At 36.6% G+C, this 11,282-nt stretch overlaps 1 protein-coding gene across 1 annotated transcript in view; it reads right to left on the reverse strand.

The window, feature by feature from the left end:
* The window catches only part of Wdr36 (WD repeat domain 36), a 34,387-nt gene extending 26,796 nt beyond the window's left edge, over positions 1-7,591 (reverse strand). Inside the window, exons 1-5 of the mRNA XM_010607898.3 lie at positions 7,312-7,591; positions 5,066-5,093; positions 3,520-3,620; positions 2,608-2,725; positions 934-1,066 (exon numbers count right to left, since the gene is read on the reverse strand). Coding sequence (XP_010606200.1) covers positions 934-1,066; positions 2,608-2,725; positions 3,520-3,620; positions 5,066-5,093; positions 7,312-7,545 — 614 coding nt within the window. The 5' untranslated portion in view covers positions 7,546-7,591. The remainder of the gene's footprint in view (positions 1-933; positions 1,067-2,607; positions 2,726-3,519; positions 3,621-5,065; positions 5,094-7,311) is intronic.
* Positions 7,592-11,282: the final 3,691 nt, after the last annotated feature.

The following is an 11,282-nucleotide window of genomic DNA, read 5'->3' on the forward strand; positions in this document are numbered from 1 at the left end:
AAAAAAAAAAAAAAAACAAAACAAAAAAAAAACAAAAAAAACCCCAAAAAACAAATTAGTACTTGTACGTTACATGAACTACTGCATGACAATAGTGATGCTACTGGTTCAGATTCAAATGAATGATAAATTATAAGTTCATGGAGCAGAGAATAATAATCCTCAAAAATCATTAAAGTACCAAGCCCTGAATTAAATTTTGTAAATGGCCCAGATTACTAAAAATTTATACAATGGATACTTAAAGTATAACAAAGAATTGTAAACAACACAGGAATAACCTAAGGAAATAACCTTAAGGGCAGAGCAGATATCCCTGAGTCTGGTTCACAGCAGACAGTCAATGCTATTTGTTAAACTGAACTGAAATTAGTGATTCAAAACTAGGAATTAGGATAAACACTAAAAGTTTCACTTTTGAATTTGTAATGTCTTTGGAAAGAAACTTTGAGTAGTCAAATGTTATTTAATGCTAAACAATATATGTCAAAAATACTGTAGCAGATATTTACCATACTAATGCTTTGATGAAAGTATTTTTCCATGAAAACCAATTCTAAATGCAAATACTAAATTACTACTTATTTGCTTTACTATCTCTTTCCTTTTTAGTTTATCAAAAACCAGATCCTGCTGAAAGATAATCTCGTAACATTACTTTACCAGAGACTTCTCTATAGCTATATGGATTCTTTTCCAATTAATGGGCCATTAATAATACTTTTTAGTGTGCACTTATGAAGCTACCTATCATATGCCAAGACAACATGCCATTTTCTGAATATGTGACACCATGAGCAAGAACTTCAAAACCAGCCATATTTATTGACAGGCTCCATAAAAACACAAAAGGGTAAGAGTTCAGAGACTTAGAATGTAGCAGGAAAGGAGGACAAGGTGGCAACTACGTTATTTTTTAAATAAAGTGCTTACTTGGATTTAACATTCCACAACTGCAGGCTTCCCTGTTCGCTGCCCAGAAGTATTTTATTCAAATAGGTACTTGGATGCAAAATTGCAGAAATTTTGAAAACTGATTTATCAAAAGTCAACTGCAGGTATTCTTCTACAAAAGTGCAAGTTATAAATAATATGTAATTATTTTTATAAAATAACTTAAAATGGTTAATATACCCAAATTCTTAACACTCAAAAGCATATAATGTAAGAGAATCATACACTAATGGAAAGCAAACACTTATATAATAATCTATTAATATCCCTTGATAAATAAATGTGACGGTAACAACCTGTAAATATAATTTAGTCTATCAAAAATTATCTGTAAGTTCTAAAACTCGTACTACATTTCACTGCAAACTGCTTTACAGAAAAGAAAAAGGATAAAACATGATTGTTGGGATCAACATTAATAACCTTATAATTTGATCAATATGCATGAGTGAGTAAATGTTCTATGTCAAGAGCCAATTATCTGGAAAGCTTGGTGAGCCATTTCAAAGGTAGGAAAAGTAAGAACCAAGCCTCAGTGAAACCAAGAATAGTGCTTCTCATACATTTCCACAGAAGAATCTCGTATAGAGGAGCAGAAAATAACTTATAACCCCATGGAGGGGTGGGAAGTGGTACAGCAAGTACAATAATCATTTCCTGCAAGATCAAAAAATTCTTTGAACTCTTACATAACATGATAATGCTAACAGCAAGAAAGAGGCATCAGTACCAGAGGCTACTGGTTTTAAGAGTCCAATCATGTAACCTTATTACAGCTTAAAAAAAAAAAAAGTAAAAACAAAAACAAAAACAAAAACAAAGCAGTACTGGGGATTAACCCTAGGTTTTGCCAATGAGCTGTATCTTCAGCCCTATTCAGCCTTTTAACATCTCCATAGAGAATACTTCTAGAACTCTAATCCCCCCACTTGAGCAAAATCAAAGCAAAACAGAGGGGGGTTTGGCTAATTTGAGTAAAAACAGAGAATGACTCCTTTAAAGGTAATCTCTAGGACAGTGGTGGCAAAGCTGTGGCACACATGCTGCAGAGGGCATGTCACATCAAGACATAACTGTTCTAGGACACTTACTAAAAATAAACACACTACACTGAACAACAGATAACAAAGAGGTAAAAAGATTAAAGAACTTATAACATTTAATTCATAATGGACCCCTAATATTTTAGTAAAGAAAGCTGGGGATATTCTGGTAAGAAATTCTTAATCTATGAAAATACACTCTTCATAACCTTAAAAAGGATGCATTTTTTTCCCTTAGATTACAAGCTCTTCAAGTTTACTATTATAATCTCTTCTACTAAATGCTGAAAATACTTAATAATTTCACAGGTGTGAACATCTGTCAAAATTTATTCCACAGAGAAAATAACAAAACCTTAGCAAACAATAAAGGAAAATATTCTAGTTGAGGACTGGGGATTTAGCTCAGTGGTGCCGCTGTGTGCGTCACAATCACAAGGTCCCAAGTTCAATCCCCATTACAAAAAAAAAAAGTTCTAGTTGAGATGAACACATTGAATAGGTTATAACACAGAACCTTTTTTCTTCTTTAACTTTACATGTGAAACCTCTGGTATAAAAATTGTATTTACTAGCCCAAGGTAAAGGATATTAAATTGTTAGTTCTTACCTTCTGAATATATGTGCCAAATAATAAGAACGCTGTCGGTATCAACAGAGATAATGTGATCCCCAAAGGGTTGTAAAAGTTGGATTTCTGCTTTATGACCCTTAAAGGTATGTACTACCTACAAATGTCAAAGTTGAAAGGAATTTCATATTATTATTCATTCAACATATAGTATTAGTCACATTATCCAAAAAACATGCCATTCCTAAAAACGCTCATGCTAAGAAATGTAGTCCAAACAGCAAGGAACCAGCCATGTTTTTTGTTCCCTCAGTCAGATCAATAACAAGGAAGTAAAGCATGAACTAGTAACACAGATATGTTAGTCTGTAGACTGATCTCTAAGGGATCAGCCCCCTACTGAGCTTAGGGAAAAGGCATGAACGCATCTCGGTCCCCCAGTTTAACCAATGCAACTCCCTGCACTAGAAAGAAGTGGTACGCATGTCAGAAGGCTAACCTGTGCAGGTTCTATCACCAGCTGGCTCCAGACGAGATGCGACAGGGAGACGCAGAGTGCTTCTCCCTTCTACCTTTCTGCTTTGACACGGAACACCCTTAGAACAGCTGATCTCTCCGTAACTACACGCCCTCTTCCATGGTTTCCGTTCTCATCATGCCGCAATAACATCATTTCTTTTCCGTTACACTTTAGTCCTATGGGTGGTAACAGCTTCCCATAATTGAGAGCCACTGAGGCCTCCCTATCCTAGTCTGTCCCCCTAATCCTAACCAGACCTGTACATGTGGTTCCCTCATTAAAGTCTCTTCATAGGAGCCATGTATGATGAACGTGTGTACATAAAGCATACACATATATAGGTGAAATCAATTTTCTCTTCTTCTAAAAAAACAGAATAAACAGGAAGAAAAAAAAACCTGTACAAGTTAATATAGTTCAGTGATACAAACCTCCTTATTACGGGCAAATGCAGAGAAAACATTCCCATAGGCAGCAAAGACAAGTTTCCCATCAGCTGCCATACAGCTGATGTCTTGAGGAACAGAATTACCTATTGTAAAGTGTAAAATAAGGGCTTTTAAAGCTCTTGGAATAAAAAGAAATGTTAAAAAATATATATACAAATATATACATATAAAAATTTTCATGGCTATAACATTAAAACATGTATTTAAGTAAAAAAGCTGAGCTTTGATTTTAAACATATAAATACCAACAGTTGTAGATATATACAATTTTAAAGAAGTGAAAAGCTTTTTGAAGTATTTGGAAAAAATTATGACTTAATACACAAAACTCTGGCAGTCAGGCATGCAGTTTTCACGTGACTATCTTTAAGAACATTAAGTTCACGAGTAACTCCAGATGAAAGTTACAAGTAAATCAAGACCTAGATTCACATCTACCCTTTCGATCAACCTCAAGAAACTCCATGTGTTATTCTACATGTTAACCCTTGAAGTAATTAAAGACAATGTGTTCCACTCAGTCTACTCCAAAGTAAATATGCCTATCACTTCTAGTCATTCTCATATGCTGTGATTGCTTGATTTCTCTCTCACTGATATGGATATACTGCTTTTTTCTTTTGAAGGTAGGACGTTGATAGAGGATGGCCTTAAGTGTTTTTATGTGGCATATTTTATTTTGAGTTTTAGTTTCCATAACACTACTTTTATAAGTTTATCATTCACTTTTGTATTTCAATTATGTTACATATCTTTCTTGACTTCTAATTTTTTAAAAAAATATAAATATATCAGACAGTGGATTCCTTATAGGTCTCCTGTATTTCTTTCACAAAGCTCATATGCAAAGGTAAAACTAGTACCTCTCAGTTCTGGAAAGTCCTTTATTCTATTAAACTGTTCAAAAAAAACAAATCTCCTTCCAGTGGAAAAAATACCCAAAAGTAAGACTTCCTTACAGGAGAAGGAATGATAAAAATAAAAAGTACTATTTATCAACCATTATACTAATAACTGATTCAGGAAAGTATCATCACTACATACTAAGAGCAGTAGGTGAAACTCTGAAGAGTAAAAGGATATTTACATAACTGCAAAGCATCTAACCAGAAGATACTTATTAACTATAGAAGGCAATACAGTCACTTTAAAATGGAGCCTGACAGATGTCACGTTAACCAAACTATTAAAGTTATCACTGCCAGGAACAGAATTAACCAACTACTTGCACCTCCTGATATAATTCACTGATAATTCAGCATCATTTCTTTATTATTCCTGCTAAAGTGTATATATAACCTGACTCTAACTATGAGGAAGCATCAGAAAAACTCAAATTGAAGGACAGTCTAAAAAGAATTAGCCTGTATTCTTCCAAGTCAATGTTATGAAACACTATCTGAGGACCATGTCCTGGTCTTTGGTTTTTGCTATTTAGGTTTATACTCCCTCCACCCAGGATTTGATGTTACAATATAAAAGTACAGATGTTAAACATGCATAAATTCAGAATAAAGTTCATACTTACTTACTGCAACCAGACTAAGTTTCTGAACCTGTTCACAAAAAGAAAAAAAAAAAAAATCAGTAAGTTCTCATTAACAAAAAGTTATAATAACATAGCCCCTGAAGATTAAGGTATAACCTCAAACATAAATGAGCTACTCTGCCCTTCCTAAAAAAGACACTCATTGATTCTAATACTCATTAGGAAAGTTTATATTTTCACCAATTTCATCAAGAGTAGTGCTGGAAACAGCTTCCGATATGGACCAAAGAACAAATATTATAGGCTTTGTGCAACAGGTAGTCTGTCATTGTTGCATGAATGCTGATGCATAAAATAAATAAATGTGGGCCAGGGATTTAGTTCAGTGGCTCAGTGGCCTGCCTCGCAAGCACAAAGACCCGAGTTTGATCCCCAGTACCAAAAAAACAAAACAAAACAAAATAAATAAAGGTGCATGAGTGTATTCCAATCAACTTTTATCTACACTGAAATTGTATAGTTTTCATGTGTCATGAAATATTTTGATTCTCCCCAACCTTTATAAAAAGAGCAAAATCAATCATAACTCCTGGTTAACACAAAAACAATGGGTTGCAGTGGCTTGCAAACTGTAATTTGCTGATTCCAATATATGGTTATTATTCAAACTTTGTAACCCTGAGGAAGTTACTCAGCTTCCTTATTCCTCAAATTCCTCTTTTGTAAAAAAGGGATTAAAATAGGTATGTATTTTATGGAAGTATGAAAACTCAACAAAATTATAAATCTGTATAAAATAGGATGGAACCAGTCATATAGTAAATGCCCAATAAATGGTAGCTGCTATAACCACCACTGTGTCACCTGTCCACAATTTGGTTAATTTCCCTGTGCAAAAAGCTAGGAAGTCTGACTGTGGACATTATTATAACCATGGCCATAGGACAGAGCATTATAGACTCAATCAGTGATTTCACCTCATTAGTTGCCATTTTTTTCTCCCACATTATTTTCAATTTCAGAGGTCACAGCCCAGTGCATCTCTTCAGATATTAACTTGTATGCTATGATGTTATGGTAAGAGTATATCTAAAAGTGCATCCTCAATGTTAGAAGTAAAAGGGATCTTAAAAAACATTTTTATGACAAAATCGCAATGCAGAGATAAGTAAATCCTGAAACTTTTATGTAAATGTGTTACTCTTCTAATCCCAGAATTTCTTTGGAAAAATGTGTTTGATGGTATTGCTGAGTGTCAGAAAAGATGCCATACACATTAGCGTGATGTGAAAAACTTGAGAGAAGTTACTCCTCAGGGATTAAACTTTAGCAAATCCAAGTTTGCTGGCAAGGAAACGTGTGGAGAATGGTATCAGCAAATACTCCCACAAGATTAATAATGTCACTAACCCAGACTTCCTGAAATCCAGTTGCTCTTCACCTCGCCCTACTCTCCTGTTGCAGTAAGTCAACTGGCTCCCAATTCCCTGCTCTTTTTGTTAATAGCCCATTTGACTCTCACAGTACTTCAAGGAAAACAAGTCTACAGCATTTTTCCCAGAAAAAGGTGCCTAATTAACACTGGCATATTAACTTTCCACTCTCAAAGCTTATACTCTTTTGAAGAACTCGAAAAGAAATAACAATAAAAGATTATTTCAATTAGTGGAAGCTGTTAAAAGAGAGACAGAAAAAGAACACTAGCAAGCAGGAGGACCTTGACAACTTAATTTTTCTAAGATTTCTAAGATTTACTTTTATGTAGGAGTGCTACAAGACAATGTAACCTATCTTGCAAAGAAACTACTGCCAAGGCGTGTAATGACACTGTGCCAGATACTCAAATGTGAGCCCATAAATCATAATCTCACCCCGTCCGGTTCTCCCAATGGATTTTGTTCTAAATTTCAAACGCAGTTTGTCATCAACTACCAATAAAAATGGCTTACTACACTTCCAGCAGCAAGACCATAAGAGCGAGGGAGCGCATATTTTTGGTGTTTACATCTTCAGAGAAAGGATAAATCCTAGGCAAAGACACTGCCACAGAACCGCGACGATCTGTACAGTGCAGTACTTTCCTCCCGGCCAGGCTGCCTCCGAAACTCGTCCCGAGCACGTGGACGCCGCCAGAATGGCCAAACACAACACGGAGGGGGACAGAGGAAAGGAGCAGACAGGGAAACCTTGGCCGACTTGAAGAGACAGCGGGATGGCACCGGTACAGCGCGGGTAACTGGGGGAGGGCGGCTTTCGGGAAGTGGGAGAAGGAGGAAGCCACTCACGTCATAGGTGTGGAAGCTCTTGCCCACGCAGGTCGTTACGTAGAACCGGCGCTTCAACGCGCTGAACCGCACCACGTGTGGAATATCTTTGCTAAAAAGCCCCAAGGCCCGGAACCCCGCAAAAAGCACGCTGGCAGTGCGGCCTTCCGTGCCGCGTTCCATATTTGTTGCGGCCCCAATTCTCAGCTCCAGACAGGACAGAAACCGCGATCTCAGTCCTCCACCACTTCTCATGGAAAAACCTTTCGCGAGCTGGAGACTCGCGGGCGTTTCCGGTACCCGCTGCCAATCGCTTTTGCGGAGACTGGTTTAGTGTAACATAAAAAGACTTCCCTATGGAGCCCGCAAGAGAGGCACGACTTTAGTTCCGCTCGCCACAGAATCGAGCACATTGGCTTGTAGTGCTTTCCGGCTCGGTCGCTGCAGGAAGAAACTTGATTCGGGTTCTGGAGGGACCTTATTCGATGGCGAAGCCCAGCAGTGTGGGAGGGAGACAGTGTCTTAACCAGCATAGCAAAGGATTAAACTTCTAATTATAAAAAATGAGGCTATCGAGAATATTTGAACACTGAATATATGATATATTAACAAATTACGGTTTCTTTTAAAGTACATGGTAGTAGTATCGTAATTACATTTTAATAGATTATAATGAGGATTTAGCTCAGTTGTCTCCTTGCCTGCCTTGAGAGCACAAGGCCCTGAGTTCGATCCCTGGTACCAAAAAGAAAAAAATATATATATATTCTGAGGATACATATATGCAGATGATATGTATGGAGATTTACTATAAAATAATTGGGAACGGGAGTCTGAGTTTAAATAAAGCAAGGTTGATAACTGTTGAAGCTAGGGAATGGGTATGTGAGAGTTCTTAATACTATACTTATGCTTTGGTATAAAGACAGAAATTTCCATAATAGAACTATTTTTGCTTTTTAAAAACAATTTGCTTACACTAAAACCAATTGGAATGTACGCTAATGGGTTATTTTTACCACTGAGTTAAGGAGATACGTACAAATAATTTTAATTGCTACATATACATTTTAAAAGGTTTTCTAAATTGTGTGTAAGGCAGGTATAGCTTTTATAATCAGAAATAAATTCTCTTCAATATATTGGTAGTTGATGGATTGAAAAAGTCCTAAACATCGACACCCAGTATTTTGATAATCTCAAAATAAGGTTGTGAGGTATTTACAGGAAAAATGCTGCTTTATAAATGAGGAAGCTTGAATATTGAGGTTAAGTGATTTGTCTATAGTTTCCAAAATTATTGAGTCAAAATCCAGACCAACACAGGTTTAGAAAAGGCAAATAAGAAAGGAGGGTCACTGAAGAGCGGTTGGAGGATAAGAGAAACTTGTACTCAGCGATGTTTTCAGGACCAAACATGTAACATTTTAAATTTAGATCTGTCTGGAAGTCAGAACTTTCTTTTTTTCATTACTGAAAATTAAACCCAGGCCTTCGCATCCCCAGTCCCTTCATTTTTTTTTTCTTTTAAAATGGGATCTTTTTAAGTTGTACATTACCTGTAAGGGATTGGAATTTGCCATCTTCTTCCCTCAGTTAGTCAGAGTGCTGAGATTATAGGCCTGAATCACTAGGCCTTGCTCAGAATTATGTTCTTGGACCAGTAGCTAAACAGTAAATGAAAAGTTCAAAAACCCAAAATGGAGATGGAATGGAAAAAATGGAAATCAAGTAATGTGGTCAGCTGTTGAGCTGTGGTCATCTGAAGAAAGGGTGTCATAAAGGCTGTTGTGACTTTTCTTTCTTTAGCAGTTGGCCAGAGTTCATTTCTTCTCACTAGTATTTGCTATCCAGCTGCCAATAAAGTTCATGAATGTATGCTGGGAAAGAAGGAAAATGAGGTGCCATGGAAAAACTACAGTGAATGTTTAAATTTAAAAAGTTTTAAATCGTTTGTTCCAGTGAAAGACAGATTGCTGGTAATCCCTTTCAAAATACTTCCCCTTGTGTCAAAAACAGTTTGAAAAAAAACTTATCCCATTATTCTTGTCTCTTTCTGAGGCAGTTCTCCAATTTCTCTTTTTTGTCTTTAGCTGTACTGCCCTGTCTGCCTTGATGTTCTGAATTAATTCAAAATATTAACCTTTCATGGTTATTTTGACTTGAGGGGAAGAGTCAGAGTCCATTGTGCCAGATCTAGAAAATAACATGAATGAGGACACACTATAATAAATTTTAAACTGTCTCAGAAAAGTGGCAAGAAGGATCAGAAAAGTGGATTTGAAGAAAGGGTATTTTGAGGGGGGGGTTAATAGCAGTGTTATCTTTTGCTGTTAAGCATTTTTAATTTAACATTTTTGTCACAGTCCATAGCTGTTAGATGTTCCCAAAGACACTGGTCCCAATTTAGAACTTAAAGGGGAGAAGATAAGGCTCTAACAGTGATGGTGAACCTTTTAGAAATGAGTGCCCAAACTACAACCCCAAACTCATTTATCACAACACTGCAACTATGTCAGTTCTGGTAATCTGTCTTTTATTGTAAGAAATTATTTTAAAAATTAAAAATTTAAACATTCACTGTAGTTTTCCATGGCACCTCATTTTCCTTTCTTTCCCAACACCATACTGAGGTTTTAGTTAAGAAAAACAACTCATGGAATACCATCCTTTGTCTTAAAAGAAAAATAACATACATTCCATAGGTTCACCACCATGGGTCTAGGATACTGTAGTAGAGGTAATGTATCACTGACAAATTATTATTTTCTATTCCATTCCATAGCATTCTGTTCCATTCCATAGATTAGTACTTTACAATTTTCAGCCAATAGCTATGTCGTGTCATTTTGAACTTTTTTCTTTTTAGGAAAAGATTAAATGTAACTTTCTTAGTAGTTTATATAATAGAGGTAGTTTCTTTTTTGACTGACTTTGGGCCAATTGTTAAAGTTGTGATTTGTAGGGAACAGGAAAAAGGGCCGTTACTAGAACCTGTACAGTAAGTCCTGGTCTCCTGTGAGCCACCACAGGTGAATTAATTTATTAGATTGAAAAGATAGAAAAAATGAGACTTAGAGAAGAGGAAAGCCCCTGAGCTTGCCACACCTTTAATCAGTACATCGGGACAAACAAATATAACAAATGACTCAGAACAGAGAGTTCAGCATGTCGGGAGAGTCGCAGTGGTGACAATCCTAGAACAGTGAGGAACTATGCAGGTGAAGATCTGGTTCCTCCCAGGATGTCTCCAGCTGGTGTAATCTTGCCCTGGAGCATCACAGCATCACTGGACCACTGAGGTCCAGCTGTGACCAGAGGCAGAAACTGAGTTATGACTCAACACGCCGTAGCTGACCTGTAAGCTAGAAAACTAGGTCCTAATCATGAGATAATTGTGAAATGACTTTTCCCCAAAATCATGTAGAATTGCTCCTGACAGTGATCCTTCACCCTGGCATCTCTTTGTGTAGTCCCTCTCACTCTAAAAAGGGTTGATCCTGCGTAAACAGCCTGGATCATAAAAGACATTGAGATTTCTAATTTTCTTTGTCCTTCTTGGGTTACTAGCTCTGAGGGAAATCAACTGACATGTAAGGCTGCTTAGTTTTATGCAGTGGCTCACTTGCTGAGAGGCTGAAGGCCTCCTGCCAACTGCTAGCACTACCTTGCTAGGTATGTGAGTGAAGCAACTTAGAAGATTTTCCAGCCACTGTCAAGCTTCAGATCACTAACTACAGTCTTTGCTGACATCTTGGCTATAACCTCAAGAAGGATTTTGATCAAAACCACCTTAATGAGTCATTTGTGAATTCTTAAGTCTCAAATTATATAAATTGCTGTTTGGGGGCTCTTTTAGGATAATTTGTTACACTTTACTGTGGAACCAATATGGTCTTGCTTATATTTCTAACCGAATTTGGAAACATGTACTTTATACTCAATGTATTCACTGAGGATGTTAAAAATTCATAGAAACTTACAGATCTTTC

Source organism: Fukomys damarensis, unplaced genomic scaffold (genome assembly GCF_012274545.1).
Source record: "Fukomys damarensis isolate Sample0158 unplaced genomic scaffold, DMR_v1.0_HiC HiC_scaffold_3, whole genome shotgun sequence".
Lineage (NCBI taxonomy): Eukaryota > Metazoa > Chordata > Mammalia > Rodentia > Bathyergidae > Fukomys > Fukomys damarensis.